Here is a 14,338-nt window from a genome sequence, read left to right as displayed (position 1 = left end):
TCTCTGCTGTGGCCAGGGAGTGCAGTGGAGGATGGCCCAGGTCCTTGGGCCCTGCACCCCATGGGAGACCAGGAGAGGCACCTGGCTCCTGGCTTCGGATCAGCGTGATGCACTGGCCGCAGTGAGTCAGCCGCGGCGGCCATTGGAGGGTAAACCAATGGCAAAAGGAAGACCTTTCTCTCTGTCTCTCTCTCTCACTGTCTACTCTGCCTGTCAAAAAAAAAAAAAAAAAAAAAAAAGTGATTTCCTTGTAGGTATGTTTCCCACAATGTTAGAACAAAACTCCTGTTGGAAACTTATTTGCTCTCAGCATGGAGGGACTGGGGGAGAGTCCCAATCTAGCTATTAACAAACACGAGAAGGAGTGAAGTCAGGCCATCATTCATTCTGTCTTGCTCTCAGAAAACCAAATGAAATGCCAGTCCCATTCCACTTTCTCTGGACGTCTTGCAATACTCTTCTAAACCCTGAAGCAGAGCAGTGGGAGGCGGTACGGAAGGCTGACCTCAGCCAGCGAGCCATCACTGCAGAGCCCAGCAGCGGGTTGTGGGGCACTGTGCCTGGGGAGGATGCACAGAACTTTCTCAATCTGTTTCCATTGATTTGTTGTCTGATTTAAATATAGAGTTCAATATGCAGGTGTGTAAGTGCAGCATAAATAAAATGCATCCTCCTTCAGAGCCAAGGGGCCTTCGTCTGGGGAACTTGCTATAATTTATGAGGAGCGAGGCAGCAGCATACATATGTGGGGTGCTTTGTCACCGGTCAGCATGGAACTGCTTGGAGAGATGAGTTTGGAGGAGAGGAAGTGAGCAGAGGGGGAAGAGAGGATGCCAGAAGGAGCTAAATTGGGGCACAGGGACCTGAACCTTAGAAGCCAATCCCAGAACACGTCTCCAGCTGCTCAGCAACTGCTCCCTAATTACCCTTTGTCCCTGGAGAGTCCCAGAGAGCGAGGATGGGATTTTCTTCGTGAACTCGGGCTTAGGTGGGTGGTTTTCCCCCTTCTCTTGTTCCCTTGGGGGAGGAGGGAGGGAGGGCCTGGAAGGGCGATGCATCACGGTGAGGATGACAAGGAGCTGGCGGCTTCTGCTCCACTTCCTGGCCAGGAGGACTGACGGTGCCGGAGTGGACGAGTCGGGAGCTCCTGGGGTCTGGATGCTGGTGAGGGGTGTGCACCGGGAGGACCACCATGTCCCTCCTGGTGGCAGCACATCAGAAAGTGGATACCACTGTGTCTTCTGGCTTTCCCACCATGCTGGTAAGGAGTATGTGTGTGTGGAGAGGGGAAGAGATGGACAATTCTTACCTTTATTCCTTTGGAATGAGACTTACTGAGGTTTGTGTTCTCCCTCCTCAGTTCTTCTAAAACTTCTGATTCCAGCCACCCTTTGTTAAAACTTGAATGCTTCCCAGCGTGCCAAGGCAGGAGGAGGGACCAGAGACAGGAGGGCAGACTTTGCCAGCCACCACTCTAGGAGGGCAGCAGGGATGCTTTCATTGAGCAAGCCGGCGTGGAGCTGGGAGGAAGGGGAGTTCCGGACGCATCCTGATCACAGCCCATTGGGTGGGCTGAGGGTGGCAAGGGAAGGGTTTCTCAATGTGCATGGGAAACAAGGGATATGAGGGATTAGTGAGGCTCCAGCAAAAAGGCAGATGGATACACGAATCCTGGAAACGCAGTTTCTGTGAACTCCAAATTACTATGGAGATTGCATTGCTTTCCCAAGACATAAAGCGAGGAGTCAGCAAAACAGGTAGCGAGTGTGATGTATGGAAGCGAAGCGGCGAGCCGTGAGGTGGTAAGGGGTGGGAGATGAATTACTCAATTCATTAAACAGGGGTGTCTGTGCGCAGAACAACGAAATCAGCATTTTAACCTGGGGGGAGTATGGATTTGTGCCTCCCATTTCTCAAGGGCGCCCTTCCCTCACCCGGGTCAGAGGCAGCCACCTGGAGGCTTGGAGTGGAGAGGCTGGGGCAAAGAGGGCAGTGGCCCTGGGTGTGGGTGCCAGTGAGTGTGTGAGTGTGTGTATACTAGTCCAGGAGGTGTGCGGGGGGTAAGGGCATTCGAGGAGGGAGCTGAAGGTCTTCCTGCCTTGCTGCTCCTTCCAGGAGCTCCATAGCACACTGTGCACATCTTCACCTTGCCCAGGTGTGCAGGAAGCAGGACCTGGGCTGTGGTGGGGAGGGGGAGGGGCACACTCACGGGTGGGGTGGGGTGATGGAGTCTCCAGAAAAGCCTCAGGCTGTGACCTCTCCAGGGAGAGCCTGAGAATGTGGGAAATGCCGAGTGCGGTGCAGTGGTAGGAAGGAGTGGGTACATGAGGGATGCTGGTAGGACACATGGTTTGCCCAAGTGTCGTCAGACTGAGAGCAGGGACCACTATTGAAGTCGCTGCAGTGTGGCGACTTAGAGCCCAGCTCACCTGCCGGGTGCTGGGTGGCCCCACCCAACCTGGCTCCAGCAAGACATTCCACCCCTCAGAAACCGTACCCCTGTGCCACCCACACAGGTCCTAGTGTCTTGCTCCTGAATTCTGACAGTGAGCTCAGTATGCCAGAGATATCCCCCTCCCACCCAAGAGGAGCCAGAGGAGCAGAGGGAAGAATAACCATTTCAGTGCTGAAAAAGAATAACCCTTTTCACTTTTTTCCCTTTTACCAGGGAGTTGAAACCACTTCCAATAGGCAGTTTACAAAAGGGATGTGTACTGGGGAAGAAAGCTTAGAGTGGCATTATTTTACCTTGCTTTAAGTACTGATTCTTACTGATTGGGAGCCATAGGATGACTCCTTAGAATGGAATGGATTCTTCACCTGAGCAATTTCTAATAGCCCTGGTGCTCCAGGACAGGCAGATTCTCCTCGTTTTTTAATTGATGGCAATTTTGGCAGGAAAATGGGAACCCTTCCTCCAGTGAACGTCTCCAGGTGTTATAGCTGGGGGCTCAGAGAATAATGGAGGAACTGTGTATTTAACACGTAATTTGCAAGCTCATGAGTGACTTCCAAGTTTATTACATTGCAGAGAGATAGTGGTTGGGTCCTATTTGGGAATTTCTCCTCACTTACTGAAAATTGATTCAAATTTGTCATCCTTTCTGGGTTATTAAGCTGTCAAGAATGTTTCTGGTCATAAAGCGTGAGAATACAAAGCCCAGGAGAGATGTGCAGTGGCACCTACCATCCCTAGAGAGGATACAGTTTCCTTAGAAGAGGGGAGAAGGAAGGTCAAGCCAAGAAAAACCCGCTGCTCTCCTAAAAGCAATCAGACAGTCAGCAGGCAGAATGGGTGGCTGGAAGGATAAAGGAGAACATTAGAACATGTGCCAGCTTTGGGAAGAAGGTAACTCCTGGGTCTCCCCCCACCCCACAACAACAATGTAACTTTAATTTTTCACAACATTCCAGATGTTACAAATAAGCTCTAAAGAATAGAGATGTGCCCATCAGAAGAAAGGAGCATTTTCAGACAAGTCAAAAAAAGAAAAGTTTATAAGGGTTGAACATTTTTCATACTCTATTCAAAAGTTCATACTGAGTTTTAGGTTTTTTTACTTATTTTAAAATTTTAATTATGTGCACTTATGTGATAATTTGATAGACGTGTGCAATGTACAATGACCAAATCTGGGTAGTTACCATTTCCACTTCTATATCTTTAGATGTTTACTTGAAGAGGGTGTTTTGTTGACTCTGGCAAAACTACTTATATGTATTTTAGAGAGATCTTTTTGGGTGCTTTTTTCAACAAGAAAATAGGGGGAAACTCTAGTTCTTACTTTTATTTTCCTGAATTAAAGAGTTTGCAGTCTTCGAAGAAAATAAACACTCAAGCAAAGATATCAGAATTTCTCTCAATAACTTTTTAGTAATCATAATAAAATAAAATGCATTTGTGATTTTAAAAATGATGCTATTGTTTAAAAAGAAATGAAGAATTGGACTTATGAAGCAGGGATATTTCCCGTCTTCTTTCCAGGGGTTACACTAATGTGCATTTACTTACAGCTGCTGGGCTCTGCATGCCCCTGCCTTTGCATTTCTATTTGGCCCAATCATCTATGTGCTCAGTCTATGTCCAGGAGATCTCTCGTGAGGACACAGCCCCTGAGTCACTCACTGCCCATCAGTCAGTCTGTGGGCAGCATGTGGACTCCACTGCTGAGGCGCCAAAAGGTTCTTTTAAACCCCGAACCTTACAGCTGCTTCGTACTGCAATCCTTTCTCCCCCTCTCTTTCTCCGCACACATTCCCCATCTTTGGTTCACATACCGCTCAGATCTGTGGGGCTGTCTCCACTTTGCTAATCGTTCTAGTTTCTCATTTGCCATCATCTTCTAAGCACTACACCAATTTCCTGTCCATGTCTTGCCATCAATAACTCAGTAGGATTCCTTCACATACACTAGTTCCTATTTCCTCCTTCTGATTTTTATGGAAATCCTCATTCTTTCAGTTATTCATTTTTAACACTGTTAAATTATCTTTTATTCCCTATATACAGTCAGTGGCCATGTCCCATCAGTCCCTTCTTCACCGTAAGTGTGGCATCCTCTAATAAACTCTCTTTCTCCCCCTTGCCGTCACTGGCGTTCCCCCATTACTGGGATGTCTCCCAGTAAGCTCCATGTCTGCTGTTCTCGTCTCCAAGGTCTGAGCCAACCCATCTACTGCTATGGGACCACCGTGGGAATGTCTAGTCCCATAGAGCAGGACTAAAAATTTAATTCCAGAATTGATGCAACCTTTTGTGCTCTAATTATGCTATCACTGTTCCCCTCATCCTCTGCATACAGTGAGCACTGCAATGAAATTGGATGTTTCACTTTGCTTCTCAGAAACTGTTGGCTCCTGTCTCCCTGCTTCTACAATGCAGTTCTTTTGCCTACAAAGGCCCTACCTGTACCTAAAATTCTCACCTTTCATATTTATCTCTTGAGATAATGTCCATTGTTTACATGAGTTCTTTATTTATTTGAAAGGCAGAGTTACAGAGAGAGTAAGAGACAGAGAGATATCTTCCATCTGCTGGTTCACTCCCTGAATGGCCACAATGGCCAGCGGTAGGCCAGGCCCAAGCCAGAAGCCAGGAGCTTAATCTAGGTCTCACATGTGGTGGCAGGGTTCCAAGCACTTGAACTATCCTCCACTGCTTTCCCAGGAGCATTATCAGGGAGCTGAATCTGAAGTGGAGCAGCTGGGACATGAACCGGTGCCCATACAGGATGCTTGGATTACAGGAGTTAGCTTAATGGATCAAGCCTCCCAATAGCCGTAGGAAGGAGGGAAAGCCACCTGACACAAACAAATCAACTATTTACAAGCAGCCTCCTGCTATTGAAACTGGAGGACAGTTTCTCTCAAGGGTTCTTTTAAGGAGGGATAAAGAAAGCAGATGCAAATACAACACAGAAATTCAGGGGATGATGTGCTTGATAACATATTTCATAAAAAACTTTCTTTAGAATGTAGCATCAGCATATATTGATATAGGGGGGTATTTCAAAAAGTTCATGGAAAGTGGGAGGAAAATATAAATTTATTCTGGAGCTAAAAAATTTTGGAAAGCCATTCATATGGGAGGTCTTCAAAAATTCATGGAAATGTGTTAAATAAAAAATCTGCATAGATTTCAAAAGTTTTGCACCCAAATAAATTTATATTTTATTATACTTTCCATGAACATTTTGAATCACTGCCTAACTGCAATTAAATGCAAAGCAGAAAAAACAATTCTAAGAGTGACTACATGTGCCAAAGGAGAAGCACTGGCACTTCCTCTTGCCTAAACTCTACCCATCTTCAGGATCCAGGTGAAGCCCCATTTCCTCCACGAAGCCTTTGACGTGCTAAGGCCACAGTGATCATTGCTGCTTCCAAACCCTCATGGCATGCATCAGCTGTGCCATTTAGCAACACAAGGGAGCATTGACAAAAACCTCGAAGTCTTTGTGTCTAAGTAGGCAATATTCCACAAAGGTTGCAATGTGTCATAGTTTATGTTGCTTAAATCCAATGCATAGTTTATTTCCTGGAACCCAGTATGCCCTTGATTTTTTAAAGCCTTAGGATTAATTGGAATAAGCAATCTTCTTGTGTATAAATGTTTTATAACTATAGCATTATAAATGATCTGTGAGAGTACCCCCCCCCCAAATAAACCAGTAAGGTAGGTACCAGAACATGCATTTTCCCCTCCTAACTCATTTCCATTGATAGTCCTCTTGAGTAATTTCCTTCCAAGCTCTTTGAACAGCTTTAAGGTCACCAAAATTTTTAATCAACCCCAATGGATAATTTTTTTGGCATCTAGAAAGACTAAAAGTAACTCAGTGCCTAAAATAATAAATAAAGTAGACTCAAAATGGATAACATGAGGTCTGGCTTTCAAAATATAGTTGCCCTCAAAGTCAGGAAATGATTGTGTCTATGTCTGTTTTATGAAGGTTGAATTTCTTTTGGAATTACCTGCAGAACAAAAGTGTCCTCAACTGTGACAGGGTCACTGAACTAAATGAAAGGTAACTTTTCTGAAAGGCAATACTCCCTTTGAATTAAAAAAAAAATCCATATGCCTCTATCTTTCTCTCATGCCTATAATCACTCTAGGTTGTCCATTTAATTCCACCATGGCTACTTAAGGAGGTCTGAATATTGAATTTCAGAAATTCATTACTACCTCATGGCAACAGAACCCACCAGTGCCCATCATGGAAGTCATGGCTTGGTCCTCACCAGGAAATGAAGTCATTGTAGAACTCAACTCTCACCCTAGAATGATCAGTGGTGCCTCCTCTCCCCTGGCTGGCTTCTGGACTACTGTTCCCTTTCTGACTTTCTTATTCAAGTGTGGAATCCCAGTGTACTTACAGGAACTGCTCTGAGCTGAGATCAAACTGGGAACTTGGTTATTCTATTTTTAAATAGCCATTTCCGATTATGCCTGGGCCTTCAGTAGAATCTTGTTTATCTGGTATGTGAGCGAATAAAACACAGTTTATAAGTCAGTTCCGTTCATCACATATTTTATTGATCGTCTACGCTGATTATGGCAGGCTTGTTTCCTTGTTTCTGTAGTTTACTTCCCTATAATAGAGATCTTTTTATTCTTACTCTGTGAGTGTGAAGACATACATACACACACACACACATAAATACAGTCTACCTGTTTTGTATTCAAACAAACTGATGATGCTCATGTAAATGCAGTTTTACCTTTATCTTTGGTGCCACAAAAAAAAAAAATCAGGCAACTGACAGTCAGATAGGGCAAATTCATTTATCAAACATCAACAACAAATAATTACTGGACATCCATTACACCCAACTCTGTTCAGGTGCTGGGATATAGCAGTATACAAAAGAGATACGTCTGTGCTAATGTCACTTACATTTTAATAAAAGAAGTGGAAATAAAAATAAATGCTTGTCAGGTAGTGATGAACGTTAGAGGGAAAAATAAAGGGATAGGGAGTGGTGGGGAATCGTAATTTCAGAAATCAGTGTCAGAGAAGACCTCTCTGATCAAAGGACGTAAGAAGGAACCGTAAGAAATGCAGAAAGGACTGGCACCGTGAGGATCTCTCAGTAGAAGCAGAAGTGTCCCGGTTGCATTCTGTTCTCCCATGGAATCATAGAATGTGAAAAGTGGAAGGAACAGCTGCAGCATCTAATCTAGCATCTGTCATTTCACAGTTTAGGAAAGTGAGAGCAAGAAACGTTAAAGTGTAAGTTCAACTCCACAAAGTTGAGAAGAGAAAGACGTTAGAAACTAGCTGTGCAGAGACCCTTCCAAAAACATGTAACAAAATGTGCAGGAAATAGCTGACATGTAAATTTATAAATCTTCAGTCAAATAGTCTATATTCAAACTGCATACTTTAAGAATGTAGTAATATAATATTTGTTCTCAGCAACCACAGATATTATTTTGTAAAATTGTTCTACATCATATCCTTAGGCTGTAGAAAAATATACGAGGGGAACTATCATCTCAGTTCCTAAAATGCAATTTGTGCTTTGGAGTAACACTGGGAAATCTCTGGATGTGTACTTTGATCACCTTGTTCTACACTATAATAACCAGGGACATGACAGCAAACTATAGTCATGGGTCTAAATAAATTAGTGGAGACAATGTTATGAAAAACCCAGAATAGAAACCACTTACTTACAGTGAGATGGGAAGTGATTATGATTCTTCCTTAGTAGCACTTGTATTTTTGAAGAATATCTCCTACAAGTTAAATGTGTCCACCACCCTGAGTCCCCTGTTAAGGCCTTCATAGCAATCCATGCTTGTAAAATTTATCTGTCCTTCTTCTTAGACTGTGAACAACAGGAAGACAGGACTGTATGTGTCTTGCTTTTCATCGCACTCCAACCTTACTCCAGTGCTTAGAATTCCTTGAATAAATAGTCCCATGCTTGGAGAGTCAATAAATAGTGCCTCTATATTCACAAAAGTTTACTTTTTGTTCATTAACTTAAAAACTGTAGAGAGTTCTCAGAGTAGGAGACAAGAAGCTGTCATGGGACTTCTAAGTTATTGAACATGATCAATGACTGATGTTGTCTGCAGGAAGAGTTAAGCTTCCTCCATACGCATGTAAGCTACAATTAGAGTCCGTTGTGTCCTCAAACACAGTGTGAGCAGCCCAAACCTCATCTAAAAGGAGAATCAGGCAACAAGAGAGTCATATTTTCCCAGAACCTAACTCCCCAGAGGCAGAAAATGTATATAAAATAGTTGGGAAAATAAGTAACTTTGCCTTGCAATGTTTACAATACACTCACTGCACATTTAAAGTAGAAAGGAAATGAGTAGATTCTGGGCATGAAGGTATTTCCTTTTAGCACCAGATCTATTTTTTGTAATTGTCAGAACCACTGAGGAAAATTACTAAAGAACCTAAACATTGTTTCACAGACAGAAAATATTTTGACATTTTCATTTCAAATCAAGACGCTGGAGTACAGCTCCCCTCAAGGAGCCATAAAACTTAGAGCAGGTACCAGGAAATAGATGGAGCTGTGCTTCCTCAATAGCTTCATGCAAATTGTGAGCCATCTGCACCTAGAAAGACTGTAGTTCCCTGTCTGCCAGTAGAAGGCTGGGATCAATGATCCACTGCAGTTTCTTTTAAGATCCTGATACACAATTGTTGGTGCAGACAAGTTCTAGATAACGGCTTACCTGCTGTCAAATAGATTATATACTCCCTGCACATGCAGGGCCAGGTACCCTGCTATTGACTTCACAGGGTTAGTACCGAGGGTTGGTTCAGAAGAATTGAATTTCCTGACCTTGGGAAGGTATTTTGATTTCTGCATTTTCATATTTAATAAGACAGATTTGGAATAAGAGAAAAAAATATTAATGATAGCTAACATTTCCTGGGCACTTATGTGTCAGGTATGCTTCTATATATATATTCATTGATGCAATCCAAATAATTCTATGACCAGATATGACTGCTATTTTCCTTTCATAGATGAAAGCCTAAGTGACTTACCCAAGGTCATTTAGGTAGCAGGTCAGGCTGTGTGACCGGGGACCCAGGGTCTGAACCATGCGGACACACGATGCTTGTGTTATGCACAGCATCAGGCCCAGACCCAGAGATTCAACCAAGGGAGAGGACAAGGAAGGAGAGGATAGGCAGATTGCAAGGTGGGGATACCTTTCATATAGGATATCTTTGTTGGCTGCTGTTGTCTTCCTAGATGACATGGTTAATTTTAGTCATCACCTTGAATCAATTAAGAAATACCTAGAAACCTAGAAAATTATTATTTTTTATATGTCTATAGAGTGCTTCCAAACAGGATTAGCTTGTGAGTCTGGGTGGACTAAGTGGAGAGACCCAGCCTTACTGTGGGTGGACCCCATCAAGGCTGGGGATCTGGAAACAATGCAATGGAGAGGAATTGATTCCTCACTCTGAGAGCTGGGGTGGCAGGATGCCTGAGAATGCTGCCCGCCACCTTCCACCTCTGCCTTCCTCCCTCCCTCCTGCCTGCCTTGCAGATGTGCTCCGCGGCGGGACACGGAGTAGGACCAGATACCCTGCACATCATGATGGAGGCTCTGCAGCAATTCAGGGTTCGTCTTAGCGACTCCTCCGGGAACACAGAGAGCACCCCATCACCCTTCTGGGAGAATGTTCTCCCAACATGCCCCAGAGCCGGGTGTGAACAGTGGTGCTAATCTCAAGGTCTTCGCAAGCCTTAATCAATAAGCCATTAATTATAGTCATCTAAACCTTATTAAAATCCTGCGGAAAGGATAGGGCTCAGTGACACTGAGCTTATTAAACTCTTTCTTCGGACAAATTCTTAAAGATATAAAACCATTGCAGTGAGTGTGTTCTGGTTAGTGAATGCCCAAGCAGAGGTCTGTCTCCCAGTGCTGAGGCATCTCTGTTGTATTCAGGGCCTCCACCAAAAGCGATTTTGAAGCCTTGTCAATTTGTTTACATTGGAGAGTAGTCGCTGATCATTGAGTTACGTGACTTTCCAAGCCCTTTCACACTTCTGAAAAATTCTTCATGATCTCTTTCTTTCTCCCTCACTGCACTGAAGAAACATTTAGAACTTCCCAAAGACCGATTTTCCCTTGAAATGTTGTTATTATTATTATTATTATTAAAGTTGCTGGCCGGCGCCATGACTCACTTGGCTAATTCCTCCGCCTGTGGAGCTGGCACTCGGGGTTCTAGTCCCGGTTGGGGTGCCGGATTCTGTCCCAGTTGCTCCTCTTCCAGGCCAGCTCTCTGCTGTGGCCCGGGAGTGCAGTGGAGGATGGCCCAAGTGCTTGGGCCCTGCACCCTATGGGAGACCAGGAGAAGCACCTGGCTCCTGGCTTCGGATTAGCGCAGTGCACCGGCCACAACACGCAGGCCATAGCAGCCACTTGGGGGGTGAACCAAAGGAAAAAAGGAAGATCTTTCTCTCTGTCTCTCTCTCACTTTCTGACTCTGCCTGTCAAAAAAAAAAAAAGTTGCTAAAAACTTTGTATTTAAAATTTTAAGATGAAATAAGGAAAAGCAATCTGTATGATTTAGTTCCCTAGAGGAATAAAAGAAGATATGGACAATTGTTCCCATTTTATTGGTGCCACCTTGGGATAGCTTTGTCACTACCCAGTCTAAGCAGATGGTACCACAGGGGTGCTTGGGTTTTTCTGAATTCCTGCAGATTTTGTTTTCTGCATTACTCTTTGGGACTTATCATTTATATATATTATATTTATATATACATTTATATATAAATATATATTTATATGTATATTTATATATATTTTTATATATATTGTGTATTGTTTCACAAGTATATGTTTTCTAAGTTGCTGTCATGTCAAGTTTTATTTTGTAATATTTTGAGTTTAAAAAACTTTAAACTTTAAAATGTTAAGTATAAAGATAAAAAACTCAGTTTGGGTATAAAAGTTATCTATCCTATGAAGAAGAAGTGAGTAAATGGATTACATGTAGTTTGGGTAAATAATCATATTAAGTACAGTGCATGTATTCAACCTTCTGCCAGGGGTATTTATGTGTCCCAGGGAGAATAGGTGTGGCTGCCTTCCTAGGCCTCTGACCAGCTTTGTCTGAAGGATAGTGAGTAGCTGCCCATGTAATAGAATTTGTGAATCACTAAAAGCAAGACTTGACCTCACATATCTATTTTATAGACCTGATACAGTGCCAGAAAGCTCTGAGTTTCTCAGCTCAAAGCCTTAATGCTAAAAGCTTTCTAAACACATAATTTCTAGAGGATTTGGCCATATTATATTAGTTGTTGTAATGTGAAGGCCCTGGCATAGTACCCAGATTGTACCGAAACTATTGGATAACCCTTTGTATGTTGGTGCATCATATCATGGTGAGTGCAGGTAGGAGGTGGGAAATGGGTGAAGAGCACTGGCTCATGTGATGAAACCTGTCGCTTGATAGAGGCAGTGTTGGGAAGAACTCTGAGCGTGCATATATTGTGGCATTGGAGGAAGGGGTGCTGAGGTCATTGGGCAATGCCTGTCATGGGTGCGTGTGGGAAGACGAATATCACAGTGTCTTACATTGTCATCTCTGTTTTAGAGTCTGAGGATGCTAGGATGGATTTGGCTTGAGAAGTTGATAATAAACTTTCAAAGGGAGAAATATGGATGAACAGAAAATTCTACCTCTGCCTAAGTCGCAGCTGAGCCCAACTCCGCCCCTATCTTTTCTGGAAATGTCAGGATACCTGTCCTCATGGTATCTCAGAGCCTTGAGTTCAGGTGAAAACAGAATCTTTGGAGGGAAATTTGAAAAAGGGAAAAAGGGAGAGAATGAAGTGATTTCTCAGGTTTTCAAGAAAGGAGAAGGTGTCTTGTTTTCATCTTTTTTTTTTAAGACTTATTTATTCAAAAGGCACATTTACAGAGGGGTCGGGGGGAGGAATCTGCCATCTACTGGTTCACTTCCCAAATAGTCACAATGGCTAGGGCTAGGCCAGACTGAAGCCAGGTGCCTGGCATTCCATCCAGTCTGGCAGGGATTCAGATATTTGGGCCATCTTCCACTGATTTCCTGGGCACATTAGGAGGAAACTCGATTGGAAGTAGAGCAACTAGAAGTCAGACTGGTACCCATATGGGATGCCAGCATTCCAGATAGTGGCTTAACCCACTGTGCCATAGCACCTGCCAAGTGGTTAGTCTCTAAGTAAAGAGAAAGGTGAGGTTGGTGCTGACGTACTGGGAACTGCTTTGCTCAGTTCCACTCAGTTGTTGATTGCTGTGGGTGAACCAAAGAGCTCTTTGCTAAGCACTCCAGTGGAGTGGGACACCATCCAGAATGACTACCGAGAGCTTATGAATCTTTATTAATGTATATGTACCAGATAATGAGATTGAAAGAGAAAATATAAATGTTTGTAGGTACTTTGGGTATGTAAGTTTTGAACAATGAGGAACGATTTAAGAAGAATGAGTATTGCATCAGTTTAGCCAGGCTCAAAATCAATAGACATTTGGTAAAAACTAGACTTGTAGCTACTGCGAGCCAAGCACCACAGAAAACTGTGCTTCTGGGATGGGTGTGTGGCCTTGTGATGAAGATGCCTCTTGGGATGCCTGCCTCTCAAATCCGAGTGCTGGGGTTGGAATCCTGGTTCTGCTGTTGATTCTAACTTTCTACTTAAGTATCCTCATATATGCAGCAGGTGAGGGCTCAAGTAGTTGGGTCCCTGCCACCCACGTGGGAGATCCTGACTGCGTTCTGACTGCGTTCTGGGTTCCTGGCTTTACCTACCCAGCCCTGGCTGTTGTGGGCTTCTGGGAAGTGAACCTGTGGATGGGAGTCTGTTCATTCTCTCTCCCCGCCCCCCCCCCCCCCCCGGCCAAATAAATGGAATAAATGAAAGAAAAAGGACGCATCTGGTCTTGGCTAGTCTCAGTTGTGCTTTGCCACATGTTAGCTCATTGGCTAGACTGCTTCTACTTATGCTATGGCTTTACTCTTTTTTTTATTAAATTATTTATTTATTTGAAAGCCATAGAGAGAGAGAAAGAGAGAGAGAGATCTTCTATCTGCTGTTTCACTCCCCAGTGGCCACATTGGCCAGAGCTGGACCAGGTCAAAGCCAGAAGCCAGGAGCTTCATCCTGGTCTCTCACATGGGTACACGGACACAAGTACTTGGACCATGTTCTACTGCTTTTCCAGGCACATTAGTAGGGAGCTCGATTGGAAGTGGGGCAGCTGGGACTCAAATCAGTGCCCATATTGAATGCTGGCGTTGCAGGCAGTGGCTTAATCTGCTATACCTAGTGTCTTATTCTAGACTGGGCATGCCTGGGTCTTAACTGAGGCAGCCCTGCTCCTTATGGCTCTCCTTCTCTTCCTCCTCTGCTAGGAGGCATAGTGTTTGCATAGCCATGGTAGAAATGCAGGAAAGCAATTGATTGCATGCAAGATCTCCTGACAGCCAGGCTCAGAGCAGGCACATTGTCATTTTCCCCTTGGTCTGTGGCTCCAAGAACATCATGTGGCTAAGTAAGAGGGCGATAGACTCCATCTCCTTTACAAAGGAGCTGTTGCATGCACCATATTGGCTGTGGATAAACAGAGTGTGGAGCATTAAGGCCTTTAGTTCAGCTACAACATTTGGGTTGGTCTTCAGTCTCATTGATGTTATCTGTGAACCTCCAGACCTTTAATATTCCCATCAAGTCATTAGGAAGGTGATTGCAGTAGAGGCATGAGTGGATGCCTCTGCCGGCGTTTATCATGACTGGCTTTTACCCTCGCTGTCAACGTTGTTTTCATAGACTGGTTGAGGTTAAGAAC

At 43.9% G+C, this 14,338-nt stretch overlaps 1 protein-coding gene across 3 annotated transcripts in view; it reads left to right on the top strand.

The window, feature by feature from the left end:
* The window catches only part of DPP6 (dipeptidyl peptidase like 6), a 1,252,024-nt gene that overhangs the window by 273,520 nt on the left and 964,166 nt on the right, over positions 1-14,338 (top strand). Inside the window, exon 1 of one of the 3 annotated variants that reach the window (XM_070077270.1) lies at positions 216-1,261. The exons of the other annotated variants lie outside the window; for them this stretch is intronic. Within the exon in view, the coding sequence (XP_069933371.1) occupies positions 1,193-1,261 (69 nt within the window). The 5' untranslated portion in view covers positions 216-1,192. Of the gene's footprint in view, positions 1-215; positions 1,262-14,338 lie in introns of those variants that run through there. 3 annotated transcript variants of the gene reach the window in all.

Source organism: Oryctolagus cuniculus, chromosome 7, assembly GCF_964237555.1.
Source record: "Oryctolagus cuniculus chromosome 7, mOryCun1.1, whole genome shotgun sequence".
NCBI classification, from domain to species: domain Eukaryota; kingdom Metazoa; phylum Chordata; class Mammalia; order Lagomorpha; family Leporidae; genus Oryctolagus; species Oryctolagus cuniculus.
This window is presented reverse-complemented; position numbering and strand designations above follow the sequence as displayed.